The sequence below is a fragment of the Charadrius vociferus genome, unplaced genomic scaffold, assembly GCF_000708025.1.
Source record: "Charadrius vociferus isolate BGI_N301 unplaced genomic scaffold, ASM70802v2 scaffold260, whole genome shotgun sequence".
In the NCBI taxonomy this organism is placed as follows: Eukaryota; Metazoa; Chordata; class Aves; order Charadriiformes; family Charadriidae; genus Charadrius; species Charadrius vociferus.
Window position 1 is genome coordinate 336,292 of NW_009646410.1, and position 19,301 is coordinate 355,592.

General features: G+C 55.8%; 1 protein-coding gene across 1 annotated transcript in view; it reads right to left on the reverse strand.

The window, feature by feature from the left end:
• The window catches only part of ITGB4 (integrin, beta 4), a 36,866-nt gene that overhangs the window by 4,680 nt on the left and 12,885 nt on the right, over nt 1–19,301 (reverse strand). Inside the window, exons 2-34 of the mRNA XM_009879898.1 lie at nt 18,300–18,391; nt 17,901–17,983; nt 17,285–17,386; nt 16,633–16,837; nt 15,979–16,075; nt 15,371–15,542; nt 14,419–14,682; nt 13,918–14,007; nt 13,624–13,746; nt 13,312–13,479; nt 12,939–13,015; nt 12,573–12,784; nt 12,177–12,280; nt 11,913–12,011; nt 11,099–11,225; nt 10,839–10,958; nt 10,244–10,350; nt 9,883–9,916; nt 9,232–9,423; nt 8,596–8,699; nt 8,108–8,166; nt 7,420–7,443; nt 7,106–7,254; nt 6,846–7,025; nt 6,172–6,320; nt 5,607–5,811; nt 4,606–4,766; nt 4,060–4,240; nt 3,702–3,839; nt 2,978–3,160; nt 2,642–2,773; nt 1,420–1,620; nt 333–506 (exon numbers count right to left, since the gene is read on the reverse strand). Of these exons, the coding sequence (XP_009878200.1) occupies nt 333–506; nt 1,420–1,620; nt 2,642–2,773; nt 2,978–3,160; nt 3,702–3,839; nt 4,060–4,240; nt 4,606–4,766; nt 5,607–5,811; nt 6,172–6,320; nt 6,846–7,025; nt 7,106–7,254; nt 7,420–7,443; nt 8,108–8,166; nt 8,596–8,699; nt 9,232–9,423; nt 9,883–9,916; nt 10,244–10,350; nt 10,839–10,958; nt 11,099–11,225; nt 11,913–12,011; nt 12,177–12,280; nt 12,573–12,784; nt 12,939–13,015; nt 13,312–13,479; nt 13,624–13,746; nt 13,918–14,007; nt 14,419–14,682; nt 15,371–15,542; nt 15,979–16,075; nt 16,633–16,837; nt 17,285–17,386; nt 17,901–17,983; nt 18,300–18,391 (4,508 nt within the window). The remainder of the gene's footprint in view (nt 1–332; nt 507–1,419; nt 1,621–2,641; nt 2,774–2,977; nt 3,161–3,701; nt 3,840–4,059; nt 4,241–4,605; nt 4,767–5,606; nt 5,812–6,171; nt 6,321–6,845; nt 7,026–7,105; nt 7,255–7,419; nt 7,444–8,107; nt 8,167–8,595; nt 8,700–9,231; nt 9,424–9,882; nt 9,917–10,243; nt 10,351–10,838; nt 10,959–11,098; nt 11,226–11,912; nt 12,012–12,176; nt 12,281–12,572; nt 12,785–12,938; nt 13,016–13,311; nt 13,480–13,623; nt 13,747–13,917; nt 14,008–14,418; nt 14,683–15,370; nt 15,543–15,978; nt 16,076–16,632; nt 16,838–17,284; nt 17,387–17,900; nt 17,984–18,299; nt 18,392–19,301) is intronic.

Consider the following 19,301-nt stretch of genomic DNA (forward strand, 5'->3'; position numbering starts at 1 on the left):
CTGAAAAGCAACTATGCTGCTAGATAGAGTTAGAAGACGACACATGTGCTTTTCCTGGAGTTCTTCGTGGTGTGAGGATAAGGATGTAGCTCCCTTTCCTGAGCACTCTGCATGTGAGAGGTGGGAACGCTTTCCAAAGTGGTCTGGGAGCAGGGCGGCCTTAGCAAAGCACCTACACATCAGTGGTGAGAACATGACCTTCCAGATCTCTGGTTCACAAGCCCCCTTAGCTGTGAACACAGTCCTCACTCCAGCAGGACTTGCAGGGCATGGGTCCAAAAACAGTCATGGCAGTGGAAGGGAAGGACAGGTCCCATCACCGCAGTACTCACCATGCCCCATTAACATTGTGGAGTAGTCTCTTGTCAGTGAGGAACTCCCCATCACCCTGTGCTCCTGCTGCATGTGTGAGCTCATTTGGTGGTAGCTGGTGTTTGTTGTCCTCGTCAGTGTGCCGCTGCCACTGCCGGGGAAGGAGAAGTCCACCCGGCCATTCAGCAAGTGCTCTGTGAAAGAGGACACATCATGAGGAACATGACTGTGGACAGGGCTGTTGCTCCAGTTTCCATGGGGAGGAAGCAGGAGGCATCATGGTGGGCCCTGCCTTAGCTGCATCCCGGCTTCAGCCTCTGGAAGGTCAGTCTGGAGTACTACATCTAGAACAGGTCACAACCACCCAACACAATGACAGGGAAACAAACAGGTAAATGGAGACTTTGCTCTACACCCAGCACCAGAGACACCCATGGTGCCCAAGGTAACTCCAGACCTCGGCCTCGCTGGGGCACTGCCTTGTGGTTCTTGCCATGTTCTCTTACATCTCTCCTTTAACGCAAGCACAGGTTTATCATTTCAGATTAAAAAAGAAAGTGGAAGAAAAACAGCCCTTCATGGAGGTGGTTTCTCCAAATCTCTCTCTGGATCCTGTCTCAGCTGGATCTGAAAAGCAAACTCTGATTCGTTGTTCTGGTCCTTGACAAACCCCCGTCCCTTCCCAGCAGGCCAGGAGAGATCAGCTACCCATGAGAGAGTGATTTCTGTTTAACAGTCCAGCGGATCTGCCCCAGAAGCTCAGGGCGCTTAATTAAGGTGAGGAGCTGCCCTTGGAGGTGCCACTTAGCAGGTATCATCTGAGTTTGTTCCTGCCTTGAAAGTCCAGACTTTTGTAGAAGCAACTTGCTAGCAGGCTCCCAAGTCCATGCCGAGATGGGGGTTACCTTGACACTCTTGTGAGGAGACACACCAGGACAAGGTTTTGAAGCAGACTACAGCACGTGAACAGTGCATCACGCCAACATGAGGATGGGCAACACAAGGGGAGGAAGGGAACACGTACTGGGGCAGACCCCAGCCACCAGCCTCTCGGCTCAGAGCAGGACGAGACAGGACACTCAGTGCCATAACGAAGTCGTCCTTCACCTGCTTGGGGACGGGGTGTCCCACTCCTCCTCAGGCTGCCAGTAGCCATGTCACTGTCCTCCTCGTGGAGGAGACCCTCAGTGTCCGAGGAGAGGCGGCTGCTGCCAGAGAGGCGGGGAATGGTTTCAGGTGGGAGCCTCCAGGTGATGCGGCGAAGATCCAAGTCTTCTCCCAGCAACTGCACATATTTCCACCTGGAGCCTTTTGGGACAACGCAAGCACTGGTGTTGGCATGATCTGCAGGTGACAGAATGGGCTACCCGCTGCTTTTGTGCTGCTTGCTGGGGAGGGGAAGGGACAGGAGCCAGTGGGAACGACACCCGTTCACAGCCCATCTTGCCAAGTGTTGGCTGATGAGTTCAGGTGGTGCAACCATCGCGTGACTGGTAGATGGAGGATGGTGGGAATGCGACATGCATGGGGTTCCTCAACCCCATGGCTGTTTTCCATCCCTGTGTCCATCATGACAAAAGGCAAAAGTCAGTCCCACCACATGCCTGTCCCTGTCATGAAGAGTCTGCGACAATTGTCCTCTGCTCAGGAGAGGTTTCCTCACTCCTTTGTGTGCACTCAGGATGGTCAGACTCTTGGTGCTCCCATTACCTTGCACTCTGAAAGGACCAGGGACTCACTCCCGGATCCCAGGTCCTGGAGAACCCCCCCAGGGAAGACCCTCCAGGTCCTACTGACAAGTTTCATCATTTCACTTGCGGCCCACCTTCCCCTCGTTGTCCCAGTACAAGGCAAGGGAGCCAGCCTCATTGAGAGGGTGAAGTGATGGAGGAAGAGAGGCCAGTGTCTTCCCAGCACTTGGTGAGTTCCTTCCTGTTGTCTTGGCCAGGACCCTGAGCATCCAAGGGACTCAGAGGTCTGTGCCTTGCCAGCGCTTGTTTGCAGACAGTAACTCTTGTGGTCCAGCCAAATGGCAACAGGAAGGGAAGATGAGCAGCGAGGGTCATGAAAAGCTTCTCTCGTACCCCACGCTGTGATTTCTCTTTGCTTCATGGCTAAGACAAGGAGGCACTGATCTTATTTACACTATGACTAGTCAAGTGTTCCCATGGATGCAGCCGCTGTGCTTTGGAAAGGCTGATCACCAGCTCCATGACTTGGATCTCCCCATCTCCATGAGGAGGAAAGGAGCATTGAAGCTCATTGCTGAAAGCTGTTGTTAAGGAAAATAATGTTAAAAACAGCCTCTGCAAAACCCAGCGCAACATACCTGAATCATCAGAGACACTGGGACGCTTGCTGCCAGGTGGAGAGCGAAGCACATCAGCGCTGTACATCAGGTAGCTGTCGTAATCCTCACCTCCCTCTGCATCAATGATGGGGACATCAGGGATGATGGGGACTGGAGGAGAGGTGGAAAGTGCTGTTAGACAAGCAGTTCAAAACCGCACAGGCCTCTCATGCTCACTCTGGCCTTCAGCATTCACCAGGGTGGCTGGCGCAGCGGAGCAAGCAAGATGTGGAGAAGCAGCTGGGGTGACGGGGAGCACTCCCCAGCACTGCTCCTGCCCCCCCTGCTCCCCACCCAGGCAGGGCAGTAACTCACTGGACATCGGGCGCTTGGGCTGCGTAGCAAGGTTGATGGTGGCTTCTCTCTCAGGTCCCCAGCCAGCACCATTTCTGGCCTTCACCATGTAGCGATAGGGCTGGGACTCCCGCAGGTTTTCTATCAGCACCATGCGCTTCTTTGGGTCTTCAACCAGCACCTTCTTCATTGGGCCAATGGGTACTGCAAATATGGGTATGCCTATTACCCAGGAGGTCACAAGACAGAGCACCCCACCCTTGGCCAACAGGCTCGGTGAGGTTTGGTGTCAGGACACAGCCTGGCTCTGGGATGAGGTGCAGCAGCTATTTTGACTGCTCATGACAGGCATGACATTGTTTCGGGGAAATTCCCAAACTGAATGCTGAACTCAACCTACAGCAGAGGTCTCCTGTTGCTGTTCTGTCACCAAGTAGCATCTTTCTGGCACCCTAGCCCTAGGTTTATACCTAGGAACTAAGTTTTTAGGATGAAAACCAACACAAAACACTATGGAAGTGAATGGGAATGGAGAGTGCTCCGGACTTTTCAGGACTAAATCCTGAAAGGTGATTTTTCTGTACTCTTTCCATCAAGAATTGACCTCTCCAGATCCCAGTTTTCACAAGAAACGTGCTTGGAGCTGTTCTGGTTCTTCTGCTGCTTGGGACTGGCCCAGCCTGTGGAAAATGTACTCCAGCCCCTCAGCCTGGCTGGAGTGCCCAGTCAGAAAATGAGCTCTTACCATTTTCCTCATTGACGAGTCCATAACTGACTTCGTAAGCCGTGATCTCCCCATTGGTTTCTGCAGGCTCAGCCCAGCTCAACTGCGTCACGGTGGAAGACACGACATTGAAAGCCAAGCGGCCCGGCTCGCTGGGGACTGGGAAGGCAAGAGCAAAGGATCCAGGTTATCCCAAGTTGGAAACCAGCGCACACGGATGCCCAGAGTTCTGTGGATCACAGCTGGGTTGCAGTGGGAGCCACTCCATGCTTGTCCCCAAGACTGTCAGAAGCTTGGGGCTGGAGCCCTGACCCCATGCTGGGTGCACTGACACCAACTTGCTCCCACATGGTGGGAAGCAAAGTGCAGAGTTGCTCACCATCCTCAAGCGTGCGGCAGTGGATGATGTCAGAGTAAGCCCCTTCACCCATGGAGTTGTAGGCACAGACTTGCATCTCATAGTCGCAGAAGGGGTAGAGGTTACTCAGCTCTGCTGATGGTGCTTTGACATCGATGAGACGGGCTTCTGACTCAGGGTCTCCTTGGATCCAGTATTTCACCTGGCGAAGCAAGAACAAGCCATGATTCCTTCAGTTCCTCACCATAACGAGTGAGAAATTCCCCATCTCTTATTAGATCAGCTCTGGGAAAGCCAGGGTGTTGTGCCGTTTCTCTGAGGGAGGCCAGAACAGTCTGAGTATTTTATGGCAAGTGATGGAAAGGGAGATGAACCCACCCAGAATCTTTCCTGCAAATCTCACATCCACCCGGCAATGGTCTCTCAAGGATAGAGGGGACCAGAAGGGGTGACTTTGCGCCCTCCTTTGGGCATCTTCTCCCCATCCCTTTGGCACAAATGACTGTGTGTGTGAAACACCCATAATATGGGACCCACACCTTCTCCTAGGATCCGCTCACCCCTTACCTTGTACCCCAGAGGTTTTCCCGGTGGAGGAAACCAGTTGAAGCGGATTTCCCTGGAGCTGATAGCATTGGCATTGGGATTAAGTGGTGCACTCAGGTGGCCTTTGGGGGACTGGGAGACCTGGCTCAGGCCAGCCATCAAGGGGACACCATCCACCACCTCTGCAGACACAAGGAAGAAAGATCACATCAGTGCTGATCCCCCGCATGGAAAGGAAAGAAGGAAGCGTGCCTCTCTCCAGCACTGCCCTGCCATCCTGAGTGAGCCTCTCAAAGCATTTCTGAGGGGTAGATCCCCATCGTAGGGAAGGGAAACTGAGGCACTTGGTGATGACATCCCCCAAAGCCGCACAGCAGGCTGGGCTCAGAGCCACCAAATCCTGCACCTCCTGCCGCTTGATCAGTTGCCCTGTGCAGCCATGAGAGAAGACGGAGGTGGGCAGAGCCTTCTCGAGTCGCCCTGCTGCTTCTCCTGGAAAACCACCAAGTCCTGCCAAGAGCTCGCTAGAGCCTCTCCAGCCCCAGTGCCTGCCCCTGAAGCAGTTCTGGTTGTTTCAGTGACAAGGGACTTTCTTGTACCCCCAGTATTCATAACCAGTACTGTGATAAATATCTTTACATTATTGTCCCACTTGATGACAACCCTTACAGTTTTGCTTGGCCAGCCACAGGAACCACCAAGCATAGCTCATGGCAAGTCTCACCTCCCCCCTGTTTTTATAGCTTTTTATTCAATTCCCCAAGAAAAAGGAATGAAGAATCCACTCTGCTTCCTATTGTGAGGTTGATTATCCACCTTCTTCCCACCCACTGTCTGTACCCACTAACGCCTCTAGAGGGAGGCCCAAATCTACCAGTTAGAGATGGAAAACCTCCTCGTAGCCGCTCTTTGGCTGAAGAGCAGGGCTGGAGCTCCGTACGCCACCTCGGGGAGGGCAGGTCCGATATGGGGGTCCAACACCCTCTGCTGCCATTCCCCACCGCTTGGCTGCCAGCCCCTACCTGGGTCGGCGATGGTCACTGTGGTCTGGGGGTATCGGCCGATCTTGGCGCCGTACTTGGGGTGGAGGAGGTCGATGGCAAACTGCTTGAGCTGGCAGTTGTGTAGGAGGGTATCTATTTCGGTCAGCTCCAGCAAGGGGACCTGCACCTCCTTTCGGGTCTCCCCGGGCTGGAAGACCAGGTCACCCTCTGTGAAGATGTAGTCCTGAAGGAGAAGGAAGAGGTGCATGATTATAGCCCGCAGCATCCATGAGAAGGCTCCCAGAGAGCTCCCCCTCATCTCCCAGTGAATCCCCACTCGCCTCCCAGTGCCCACAGCTTGGGGGGCAGCTGGTACCCTCTGCCTCAGGTACAGGCAGCCTCTCAGGTCCCTGAGGCACAGGAAGCAAGGGTTGGAGAAGCATGTCTGCCCTTGCGCTACCCTCAAGCCCTGGCTCTCCCCTCTCCCAGCCACATCCCTCTTTGAGCCCGATCAACTGCTCTTCTGCAGCCTTGGAGTCAGTTCTTTCCCAGCCCTCCGAGCGCACTTGTTCCTGCCTGCCAAGGCCGGGAGCATCACCCTTACCCTGCCATTCCTGGCGGTGAGATCCCGGGTCCTGTAGGTGACTTGGGATTTCCCATTGTCTATGATCTCCCGGAGGACAGGGATCTTGGCCAGCTTATCAAAGCGGCTGTGGGAATAGGCTGGCTGCAAGAAGGTGATGAGGCTGCTGGCTGGAAGGGGCAGGAGAGAAGAAATACGTGAAGAATCACATTACAAACACACAGGTGTCTTCCCTTAACAGAATTCCTATCACTCATGGATGTGTATGAACTATTACTGCGTGGGATAGAGACTTTACCACTCCTGACTTGTGCCCCTGCTCAAAACAACCGGGCGGAAAGCAAAGGCAAACTGCTCGGGACATTCACCTGCCCCAAGCAAAGAGGTTTTACTTTACTTCCGCAACCTGTGAACTGGAGCAGCAGAGGCATATGGTCAACCCTGGATCTGCCATGGTATTGGTAGCATCTAAACTTGTGAGGGTCAAATGTTTGGGTCTCTGCCACCCGGGGATGATGACCCTCCTTTGGATGCTGTAAAAGATGTGCTAGTTTTGACACAGGTGAATTAAGACAGGAGTCACCAAGCAAGTTTTTGGTCTGTGATCTGGGGGAGCTCAGATACACAGGCCACGCCTTCCTTAGAAACCACCTGAGTCCATCTGGATATGGGACACAAACACAAATGCCCTTCACCTTGTTCTTTGATGATGGTGATGTTGACAAGCCTGCGCCCAATCTCTGCAATGCCGGTGGGGACATCAATGGCCTCTACCTGCAGCTGCTTCTCATCATCATCATCCTCCCTGATGAAGAGTGGGACACGGACATCCACCAGCTCCACAGCCTCTTGAAACTCCACCATCCCGTGAGCATCTGGGAGGAGGGGCAACGGTGAGAGGTGGGAAATGCCCTCCCTGCCCAGCCAGGAGGCAGCGCTGGGCTCTGCTCCCTACCTTGGTCTGAGGTCACAGTGTAATAACCCGGTGACACCTTCAGGTCATTGAAAGCCTCATGGGAAACATGCTTTTCCATCACTTTGATGATCTCTAGCTTGGCTGAGCGAGGGGCGGTGAGCACCGTGTCCACAATGGTGTGGTCCTGCCTGTGACCAGTGGGAAGAGAAAGCCCGGTAAGAGCTGAGGCCAGGGTTGCTCATCTCACGTAGCAGCTGGAGGGGCTAGTGAGTGCGTGGGGCAGTCAGTCACCCCACAGGTGTGTGTACAAAGAGGGAGAAGCAGCACAAGAGAGGGCCGCAAGTTCCTCTTACCTTTTCCCAGAATTGGGCTGTAACCTGGCGGGGAGGGGGTGAATAAAAAAAAAAAAAAAAAGACAAAAAAAAAAAAGTCAGAGTGACTAACGCATTTGGGAGACAAAGTTCTGTGTGAATCACAGCCCCGTGCAGGTCAGAGCTGCGGCAGCCGCCCTGCGGGTGCCAACCCATTCTGCAGAGCCCACGGCCCCATCACATGTTCCCTCCTGCCTGGCTGCTCCCTCCACCCCTGGGTTTCCCAATGTAACGAGGAACATGCCCACGGGGGAGATCACGTCTGGTCAGAGCCGTGGGGAGGGGATAACACTCCCTGCTCAGTGCTGGCATCCCCAGACTCCTCCATCCTGCTCTGGGCACTCCTAACTTTGCACAGGGCTACAACTTTTGAAGTCAATGGGAATTTTCCCATTGAGCAGAACGTGACCAGGATTTGTCCCCGTCTGTAAGAGTCTCGGGTCCAAAGCCAGATGCAAATGAGATCACCAGCACAGCTGGGTGGGCTCTGCTTTGCAGCCCTGGGTGGGTGAAACATGCACGGGGCTTGTGCTTGTGACAGGGATGTCTCACAGTCCACGTTCCTTCCTGCAATCCCAGATTTCACACCCCAACCCTCAGGTCCGCTCCCTCATCAGCAGGGCCCTGGGGGAACCCTGCCCTGCAGGAGGTCTCTCCCCCAGTGACTCACCTGAACTTGGTCTGCTGGAGCTTGTGGCAGCCGGGGATGTGCTTGAAAACGTCGTTCATCTGCAAGGAGCAAGAGCGATTTTCACAACACATCCCTTGCTGAACAGGGATGTGTTCAGCGAGCAGATGTTGCCGGCAGCAAACACGAGAGCCCTCTGGCCACCCCAGTGTCCTCCCTGCCCCCCCTGCCGCATCAGCCAGAGACCACCACCTAGTTTCTCTCCAAGACATGGCACGAGGCTGCAAACCGCAGCCAAACAGGAGCTTCAGACCACATGCTCTGAAGCAAACCTCAAATCTCGTCAAGATGATGCTTTGATAATTCTCGCGATTGTGATCTTACAATTTGGGGAAAATTTGCTTCTTCCTTTCATGAGCTCTGTAGGTTCACAGGGAAGGGGTGCTCTCCCTTCCCCAGCATCACAGACACCCCCTCAGCACGGTGTCCCCCAGTCCCACCCCGAGCCCCCCTCGTGCCCAGGCTCGTACATTCTCCTCCACTTCCTTGCGCAGCTGCTCGCACTCCCGGGTGTCCGACTTCAGCAGGTTCTGCGTGAAAAGCCGTGTCAGCCTCAGAGACAGCCCGTAGGGAACTGAAAACAGAAATTCCCGAATTAAACTCCTTCTTTCTTGGTCAGAGAAATAATCCAGCCAAAAGCTGGAAGTATGAGGACACGCATGATGTTCAGCGTCCCGATCCTGTACCGCTGGCACCCAAACCTCATAGTACCAGCAGAGAAAACCCTCTGAGAACTGGAGGGCTAACTGGGAAACTCTTTGCCAGATCCAGCTAAGGAAACAGTGCCCAGTGGTGGCTCTGGGCTGATGGGGCAGCAAAATCAAGGCTGGGTCACTGAGCTAATGAGACTAAGACATCCACCATGTGGCCAGGCTGTCAGGAGGTCTCCAAGGCTACCAGCTGTCCTGCTACAGGGCTGGACACAGGAACGTGCTGCTTAGCTTCCCCCAGGATGGAAGCAGATAAAGGAAGACATCCCCCCCTTGCAATTGGGCTTGGAGGTAACACCATGGCTACTGGAGCTGAGGGCCACCACCAAGAGTTTGTGTCCTTTATGGCACTCGGAGCATCTCCTTTATGTGCTGTTCCTGAGGTGTGGCACTCACCGAGATCTTTGGGGTTGGCGGCAGCGAGGGAGGTGAAACCCTGCTGCTTGTGAACATTGTTGTTGATCTTCCAGCGCACGGTGTCCCGACCCTTGAGGGATCCGCTGCGGACCATGGGGGTGTCCAGGTGGTCAGAGGACATGAGGCTATGGCGAAGCATGTAGTGGTCCTCCTTGAAACCAATGGTGCGACCTGCGGAGCCAGGGGCAGTGTCAGAGTCTGGGCAGACTGGGACAATGCCAGCCATCAACTTCCCAACACCAGAGACTTTGTTCTGGGGAATCTTTAGGGCTTCCACAATGCTAAGGGTGTTGGGATGTCAGGAGTGGAGTGGAATGGAGAGGGCAAGGGGTGTCCATGAGCAGGGAGAGCACATCACACCAACTAGGCATTACAAGGGACACTGGTCAGGGGAGAGCCAGCAGTGGGATTCCCAGTAGGACACACCAGGGCATGGGGCAGGGAGGAGCGGTGGAGCAGCAGCTCAAAGGCTCTTTGGCTGATGTTCTCTGTTGGAGGCTTTTCCCCTGATCCACCTCCCCAGCTAAGGGAGGAGGAGGAGGGACGCTTATCCCAGCACACATCCCTCCCCAACCTGGGAAGGCGGTGAACCCCACAGATCCCTCTCCCCCTGGTTCCAAGGGCTGGTACCTCGTGCGCAGCAGGGAAGCAGGGCCAGGCAAGCCTAGAAAACAAATGGCCGAAGACACAATCACTTTGTGGCCAAGGGCAGCCCCCCACCGCATCTCCAGCTGGGAGGATTCACGTCAGCAGGGAGGTGTGGGCGGCAGATGGATGGGGCTCTGGAAGCTGATTTTAGCCAGCTATCCCTTCAGTGGGGGAAATCCCACAGCAACTTGTGTTGGTAACATCAGGGGTGCTGGATACCACTGGAACCCAGCTCCTGCCAATCCAGCCATGCTGGAAACTGGGTGGATTCTGGAAATTTGTCATGTTTTTGACCTTTATCTGCTCCTCTCCCTGGGCTGGGGCAGTCGGCCGAGGCACTCACCTTGCAGCAGGCACAGAACTTCCAGCAGAGCAGCAGCAGCAGCCCCAGGAGCAGGATGAGGAAGATGAGCAGCGGGATGAGCCAGAGGAAGTTCCCCGGCGGGCACTCTGCAAGTGACGGCAATGTCACTCCCGGGCATCAGCCCCCGGCACGGGGTGTGCAGGGAGGGAGCGGGGAGGCAGGGACAGAGGGGAAAGGCTGGACCACAGCTCTTTGAGGGATGGAGCAGCCCAGTTAAGCTTGAGAACTTCTCTCTTGGTGCTCACAATGAAAAGTGCTGTTTAAGGAGAACTATCCCACCTCTCCGCTCACATCCAGCCACTCCAAGGGGCTATTCAGCACCCCACATCTCTCCCTGCCTGCGCCGGCAGTGAAAAGGCACTGATGTCTAAAGATGCTGGTGTCTGAGGGTGCTACTTGCCTACCCTCTGCAGTTCATGTCACCCACCCTGTCACACAGGGAGGTACTGTCTGCAGCTGACCCTGCCCAGGGACACAGCAAAGGGACAAAACGGGGATCAGAGGTGCTGTGGAGCAGGTCTCTGCTGATCCAGACCCCAAACCGGACATCCCCTCCTGTTGGGTCCTTGCTCACCTTTTTTCTTCTGCACACGGACGGTGGTGTTGGGGAGGACGGTGGGGTCTCCCTCCAGGGTGTAGTGGTACGTGCAGTCGTCCTCCTCGTCCTGGAATGAGCAGTACTCGCCAGCCTCCTCTGCCGAGAGAGAGGACACGGGTGCATAGCCATCAGGACCAGGAAAAGCTTGGTGAGCAGCCCCACATGCACACACGCATGGGGCAGGGCCCACGGGAGACATCACACATGTCTGCACCCATCTCTGCCTCTCCCAGCACCTTTCTTCAGCTCTTCCACCATCTGGATCTGGAGGTGGCATGTGCTGCAGTTCCCTTTCATGTTGCCCGTTCCCCAGGTCTGGCAGCGAACACAGTCCCGGATGCTCTCGCACACAGCTTGGAAGCCCTGGGGAGAGAGGCAAGGTGGGACGGTCAGGAGATAGCCCACGGGGAGCGAGGGCGGACATCGCCTCCGAAAGGCAGAGCTGGAGAGGCAACGCTGCGTCCTCATCCCAGTGCCAGGGCAAGGTCAAAAAGAGGAATCACAGAGAACAAGCAGCTAACGAAGGCTTTGTAAGACCAGGGGCCCAGCACAGCCGGCTCCAAAGTCTTTTATACCAACAGCCTGCATTTGGGCAGCGGTTAGATCTTCTCCAAGGGTTTTAGGGGCCTTCCCAAAATACGACCAAGCCATCTTTCTCCACTCCCACTGTAGGATTAGCCCATGTTTGTCAACGGGGAAACTGAGGCACTAGACCATGAAATGTTTTTTTCCAGTCTTGAGGCAAATCAGAACAAGCCAGGAGCTAAGCCTCAAACCTTCGCCCTTCACCAGCGTGCAGATAAACACCAACAGACATTCAACAGTTGCTGCTGGTGAACTGGAGGGCAAAAAAAGCCTGTGGCTGCAAAGCAGCCTCCATACCAGACCCTTCCTGGCCACCAAAGGCAGGACAGGCAAGACTGGCCCCTGCTAAGAATTTTGCTCCTGACGGAGATGTGCCTTCATCTCTGCTTTGCTTTCCCTTCCCTGGAGGAGCTGGATGGGAAGGAGAAGTGACAAACCCAGAGGGGACCCCAGGCTGAACCTCACCAGGGAGTAGCTGATTTCGCAGGTGGAGCTGGTGAACAGCGAAGCTTTGTCACAGATGCATCTGCCGCACTCGCACCTCCCGTGGTTATTGCAAATGCCCTGGGAATGAAGAGGTGACAGTCGGCATCCGAGAGCAATCGTAGACACGCAGCGGCACTGGGAGTCAGCAAGGTGCCAGCTCCCAGTGGCCCTCAGCCTCAGGCATCGGGGCAACTTAGCCCTGCCTGGTCTGGTCATCCCTCGCGCAGGCAGGGCAGGACCTACCCCTCGGCTGTCGATGCAGGTGTCGTTGCTTTTAGGACATTCGCAGCCCGGACCCTCCCAGCCGCTCTCGCACACGCACGCGCCCTTGGAGCAGCGACCGCGATCTGCAACGCCAAGAGGAGATGTTACGCAGGGACCAGTGCCGCCGTCCGGCTCCCTGGCCCTGCCTGCACCTCTCCTGCTTTCTTTGAGGTGCAAAGGGGCTCCAAAGAGACTCCACAGCATCCTCCCTGCACCTTTGCAAGCACAGAGTCCTCACAGCCCATCACCGGTCACTCAACCTGCCCCGTGCCAGTGCCACCAGCCCAGGGATACCCAGCCTGTGCCACCAGGATGGAGCGAGGCAGAGCACATCCCACAGCTGGGGGATGCTGGGGGTGCTGGGGCTGCCCTCACCGTTGCAGAGGAAGCCGGAGGTGCGCGGGCACTGCAGGACGTCGTACTGGCAGAACGCCCCATCAAAGCGCTGCATCAGGTCCTCGGAATAGCACTGGCACTTCCCGCACAGGCACTCGCCCCGGCCCGAGCACGGTTCCACATCCCCGGGGCGAATGCAGGCTTCGTTGTTGGGGGATGACGCTGGGGAGCAGTCGCACACGTCCCCTCGCCTGGTGGGGAGGAGATGGTGCTGAGAGAGGTGGGAGCAGAGCGCAGGACAGCAGGGTCCTGGGCAGGATGCGCAGGGCACGAGTGTGTGTCACTGTGGGTCCCCAGACCCAGCAGGAACCCCGGGAGGTGTAGGGAGCTGGACAAAATCCTTACCAGCCTGGGTGGCAGAGGCACTGTCCGCAGACAAAGTCCCCGTGGAAGCTGCACTTGGGCGAGTTAAATTCTTGTTGCTGTAAAAGAGAGAAGAGGTGTTGCCGAATGGGCTCAGCAGCCTCCAGGACCATTTCAGGAATCAGAAAGGCAGATGGCAGATCTAGGGGCAAAGTTTTGCCCACAAGACCAAGTTCTGCCATAGGATAACATGCCCAGCTTGGTACAGGCAGTGATGAAGATCTCCTTGGCCAGGCTGAGCCTCTGCTCAGCAATGGTGAGGGGTTGAGTGGGACCCACACATGCCGGCCAACGCGTTCCTATTCTAAGGTAGCCAGGAGGAGGACACCTCTCTGCAACATGCACCCCCATGTACCTGTTCACAAGGACACACGTCACAGGTGACAGAGGCGGCGATTTTGAGGCTGTCACTCAGGGACGTGGGTTTCACGTGGATAATTCCCTCCCGGTCTTTCTCAGGGAGGCTGCAGACATGTTGGCCACCAATGTACTCAAGCGCCTTCAGGCGCACATTGAACTTGCCCTAGAAGGAAGGGACATGCCACAAGGGTAAGCCAGTTCTGCTAGACTCGGCCAGACCACCCCTGGGTGAAGAAGGAAGGAGGGATACAGCGGAGGGCTCAGCCCCTCACACACGCCTTCCCTCTGGGGCCATCCAAGGACTTACCACTTCCCCACGGTTGATGTGGAAGGAGCCAGATTCTGTCTTTTCATACATTGAGGAGGTGAACTCTGTCTTCATGGCTTTGGGGACAAAATCAGCCCGGATGTCCATCTTGGAGCGGATGCGCTGGGTGGCGGAAGATAACCACAACGCTGATTTTCAGCAGTATACCTGTGACCACCCCATGGCCTGCCCCGGAGGGGCCACATCGTGCCTCCTGCCCACTCTCCTGGGCAGGAGGTGCCCACCCTCAGCCTTCCCTGGGAGTAAGAGCGAAGCCCCAGAGAGCACCGTTACCTCAAAGGCTGTGCGGAGCAGCTCCACGATGTTGGAGGAGTCCTCCTGGAGCACCCCGATCTCAGAGATGGGGAAATACTTGTGCAGCTTCTGCAGAGAGACAGGAGCCCCCTGAGCCAAGGCCTTGAGAAACCTCCTCTAGCACTGAAGTGGGCTCTGCTTTGAGCAGGGCTTGAACTGGAGACCTCCAAAGGTCCCTTCCAACCTAAGTTACTTTCTGGTTCCACGTCTCCACTGGTTTATAAGAAACAGACACCAACATAGGGAGACCTCTAGGAGTCCAGATCCCCACGCCCCAGTAATACACCCTGAGACCTCCCATGACCCAGCGCAGCTCCTCAACACATGACAGCACTATTACAAAGTGTCAGGGCATTAGTTTAGCACTTGTGGACCAGAGATGGGAGAACACTTTCTCCTCACAGCTGAGCTGCAAGCAGAGGAGCAATGGTCCTGGAGGAAAGGTAAGCCCACGTGGCACTGCTGCCATGGTCTCCTCACCTCGTAGTAACTGTAGGAGTGGTTGGTGACAGCAAAGATGGGGATGATGTTGTGTTGGCCCAACAGGCGCACCAGGGTGGGCACCGAGGGATAGTCCTGCTTGGTGTCATACACATAGGTGCCTTTGGTGTCTAGGTGACACTGCTCATCATTTCGCGCCAGGATCCCTGCCAGGACGTTGGTACCATCAGCTTCATAGTGAAAGGCAGATTCGGTGGAGAACACGAGCAGGTGAGTGCTGTCCTTCCTCCAGCCAATTTTATCCTACAGCCAGGGAGGGGGGAGAAGGAACCTTTATCTCTGTGCCTCCCATACCACTGCACATCACTTGCAGGTGTTGGCAGGCCGGCACTGGTGGGAACTGGAAACCCAAGAGGCAAGGCAACACCTCCACTTGGCAGCAAACACAACCAGCTACGTGTGCCTGGGAATCCAAGCCCAGCAGGTCTCTGCTTCCCCTGTCTGTACCCGCAATGCGTAGGATGTCTCCCAGCAGCTCGGTGCCAGACACATATATATACAGGGGACAAGCCCACGCTTTTCTGGACGTGTTTGGAGCTGTGCTGATCCCTCAGCCAAACGGCCAAGCCCAAGCAGGCTGTTTTCCAGGGAGCAGAGTTTCACCGCTGTGGGCACAAAGGGGAACAGAGCAAAGAGCACGCACAGGGTGCCCAGCAAGCAGCTCCTGGGCTTGGGGTCAAACACCAGAGGTACGCACACAGAGATGGTCTAAGACTTAGGAAAAATTGGGAACACAAAACAACTCAGCACTGGGAGCGTGTGGCTGGGAGGACAAGAATGGGCTGTAGCTCAACGTATAATCCAGGCTCCCTGGCTGTCTCGTTGGCTGCCCAGCACACTGCTCTTTTGCTCATCACCCAGTATCAAGAAGATCCACTCGTTAAAAACAGAGCCCTGCCCACACAGCTCCTGCATCCCTGGCCACCATCACCTTGCAAACAGCTGTCTGCAGGATGGCATCAAAGCCGCCCTCGGGGGCATCCAGGTTGCCGGAGATGCGCTCTTTCCTGAGCTCCTCGCTGAAGTAGTTGATGTTGCTGGTCAGACGGATGACGTTCTTGAAGGAGAAGGGGGAGTCAGCATTGTTCCAGGGCTCGCGCAGCCTAGGAGAGAAGGGGAGAGCAGTTTTTTTGTGGGGGACAGGAGCAAAGGGATGCAGGGGTGCAAGGAGAGGAAGTGTGGGGAGAGCATCTGGGGGCTGGGGAGTCCCTCAAGAGAAGACATGGAGTTGGCAAGCCACCAGCGCTGAAAGTTAGAAGGGACAAGGGCAGAGACGGAGGAGAAGACAAGATGTGCAATCTGTTGTGGCAGAGCAAGGAAGGCCTGAAAGCAGAGGAGGACACTGCTGGCATTGGTGCGGTGCTACAGCAGGCCCTGAGCACAGGGTAGGGAGGCCAAGGGAGACATTGGCAAGAAAGGGAGAGAGATGGAAGGAGGCTCTCACACTGCAGATGGAGAAGATCAGGAAAGCCACAGAGAAACAGAAGGCGCCTGCCCTCCCCTCTGCTCCCATCCCGGGGACCCGTTGACCCCACTCACTTCTCAGGTCTCATGTCTGTCTGAGGGGATGAGACTTTGTCCACAAACTTGCCGAATCCAATGGTGTAATTGGAGGTCAGGTCTTGCAGGAACTCCGCTGGGAGGGGGAAGGAAGGGAGGAAGGGACACGTGAATAAAGAGATGCCTGTGAGGCTGCTGCTGCAGGGAAAAAAGTCCTTTCCTGGGCACCTTCTCTGTTGGTCAGGTCTTTGATAGAACTCTCATAAGCTCCCAAACTGTCAGCTTTTAAGGTTTTTGGGCTTGGGGCTTGTCTTTTGGGGTAGAAACCTGTACCACCTTTGGTAGCCCCTTTCCAAGACTGGAGGTTCTGGAATAGCACACACCACACCTATAGGTTCAAGATGCCAAAGCCACTGCACAGATCAGTTCTGCAGGGCAGCAGCCCCCACGCTGGGCTGAAAGGAGAGAGCACACATGGTGATCTCTGCAGGGCCAGGAGAGACATCCCCCCATAAAGCTGTGCGAAGCAGTGATAATAAGAAACTCTAATTAAAACAGACACCTCTCAGCCCTTGGCCAGGCGCATCCCTTTCTCTGGTGCTGGCAGAGAACTCACAGCCGTGGGCAGGAGTGGGTTGCCTGCCCTTGTCAGCACAGGAGCTGGCTCCCCTCTTCTCCCAGCTCTGGTCTCACCTAGTTTTTGGCCCATGTTTTTGAGGTTGGCCAGGTCATCAGACATAGAGTAGGAGAAGTCCATGAGGATGTAGAGATCCAGAGGGCTCTCCAAGGGCTGGAAGACATCCATGTTGAAGTTCATCTCCTCCCCGGCTCGCAGTCGCACAACCATGCCCTGGGGGGACACCTGGGTCCTCTGCAGGGATGTGTTGATACTGAAATTCTGTGAAGGAAGAGTAAGGTGAAGGGGATGGACTCCATCTCCTGCACAGATGCAATGAGGAGGAGGCAAGAAGCAGGGAGATCCGTGGGAAGTGGAAAGGCAGGGATGATCATGCTCCCTTCCCACACATACAGCCAGGGACTAAGGCAAGCTCCACGATGGCCACACATGCCCAGCTGGGCGCCTCCTCCACACCTTGGCATTTTGCTTACATCTGTTTTGCCAGAAAAGCCACCCCCGCCCTAAGCCATCAGGGCTGGTTGCCAACAGGTTCATCAGCTAGCGAAGGCAGAGCATCGTTTTTGAGTAGACCCGACTTAAACAGAGGTCTGGACTTTCTATTTTTCCTGCTAACGTCTGTAGGGGAGGATGGAGGACATGAAGGACACTGGGAATGGTTGGACCCCTCAAGAGAAGCCGAGCAAGGGCTGTCTCCCCAGCACCCACCTGCTGGGTCCGCATCTCGCCGCTGGTGTACACGATGTTGCCCTCCTTGCAGCCGTACCGCAGCAAGTTCTCCCGCAAGTCGCAACGAGGCTCTTCAAAGCTCTGCCAAGGGGGCGAGAGCAACATTAGAACCACAGAAAGCCGCAAATCCTCCGTGTAAGGGGGAAAGGCTCTTGTCAGGGTCCTCTGCTGAGACCACTAGCGAGCCTTTGGGAGCAGGAGTGGGGCAGAGAGACGGGGACGAGTCTCTCACAGAAGAGCCAGTGTCACCCAGCAGCCGGGAAATACAACCACCAGTGAATTACTGGCTTGTCTGCGATAAGACTCTCCCTCCATCCCTTGCGCACACTGTTTCAAATCTAGCACACTGGCATTTTCTGTTAAAACCCTATATTCCTGCAAGTTTGCCCCGGACTCCCCTTCCTCCCCATTTGCCCACACCAAGGGAAACCCACATTTCGGCACTTCCCATCCAGACCAGCTCTTTGCAGAGAGCAGCTGGAGCAAGAAGCTGACCCTGCCCTCAGGTTCTTCTCCCAGCTTTCTCCGGGGGTGGTGGGATCCCTCCATCAGCGGGGTGGGAAGCAGAGCACCGGGCTCCCCTGCAAGGTCTCACCTCATCGGTGCAGAAGGAGCAGTCCTTGTCTACTCGGATGCACTCAGTGCAGCTCTTGGCCCGGGACAGCACGCAGCGGTTATCTACCGGGAAAGATCAGGGCATCAGGAATGGAGAAAACACAGGGAGCCATGGGAGGGCATGAGAAATGCTGATCCCAATCCTGGGGGAGTTGGTGGAGGCTTTGCCTGGGTGGTTAGCAGCAGCTGGCTACGGGACAGCAGTGGGGTAGAAAGAGAGGGGTCCCAAATACCAGGGAGACAGAAAACAGGAGGAAAGGCACACAACAGGTCTTATCCACGAGGACATGCATTTCTGGAGCTCAGGAGGGGTGCGCACAGTCCCTGCGGGGCAGCATCAAGGGGAGACCACAGGTGGACCTACCACGGCCGCACTCACTTTTGCTCCTTTGGCAGAGGCCGGTGGCACAGAGCAGGGACAGGAGGAGCAGCCCGGCACACAGCCGTGGAAGCACATCCATCCTCTTCCTCCTGAAACACATGGATCACTACGTTGCGGAGTGCTGAGCGATGGGGATGATCACGGGGACGATAGGGGCAGCTCCTGCAGAGCCCCTGGGACAGCCCCGCCGGGGTGGGACAGCCCTGCCTGCCGATGCCTGGAAGCAATCTCTGATCTCAGCAGGGCAGGGCACAAAAGCAAAACCAAGAGCGGCTTGTCCTCTGCTTGGGCATGTGCAAAAGGCTCAAAGTCCCCTGCAAATGCCAGGGCAGGCAGCTGCCACGCTACAGCACCCCTGCACCCCGGAGTCAGGGTGCCCGGTTTGACGGGTGCCCTGGGGCAGAGGGGTCGGTGCAGGCTGTCGGGCAGCCAGAGAAAGTGCTGTCCACACGTGTGAGCACCGACTAGGTCAAGACCTTGCTTTTCCTGGCAGGTTAAGGAAAAAAAGAGCGGAGGAAAACAAAGCGACTGTCTAGATCTCTCCCCAAAAGCAAAACAGACCCCTCCCTTTGGCTATTTCCTATCACATGAAGAGTTTCCAGGATGGTTGAACCAACAATAAATAGAGGGTGAGGCCTTGGGAAATGCCGAGCTTCAAGGTTTGGAGCTGTTGGATGAATCCACGGTCTTGAGAGCCCAGCAGCTCCCCTCTGCCCTGTCCAGGGCAGCAGGACCCCTCACAGAATCACAGAGTGGTCAGGGTTGGAAGGGACCTCTGGAGATCATCTAGTCCAACCCCCCCGCCAGAGCAGGGTCACCTACAACAGGTGGCACAGGACAGCGTCCAGGCGGGTTTTGAATGTCTCCAGAGTGGGAGACTCCACAACCTCTCTGGGCAGCCTGTTCCAGTGCTCCACTACCCCTCATGTGGATCCAGAGGCCAAATCCTAAACAGAGTGAACCATTGTCCCTGCACCCACCCATGATTTATTAGCTGGC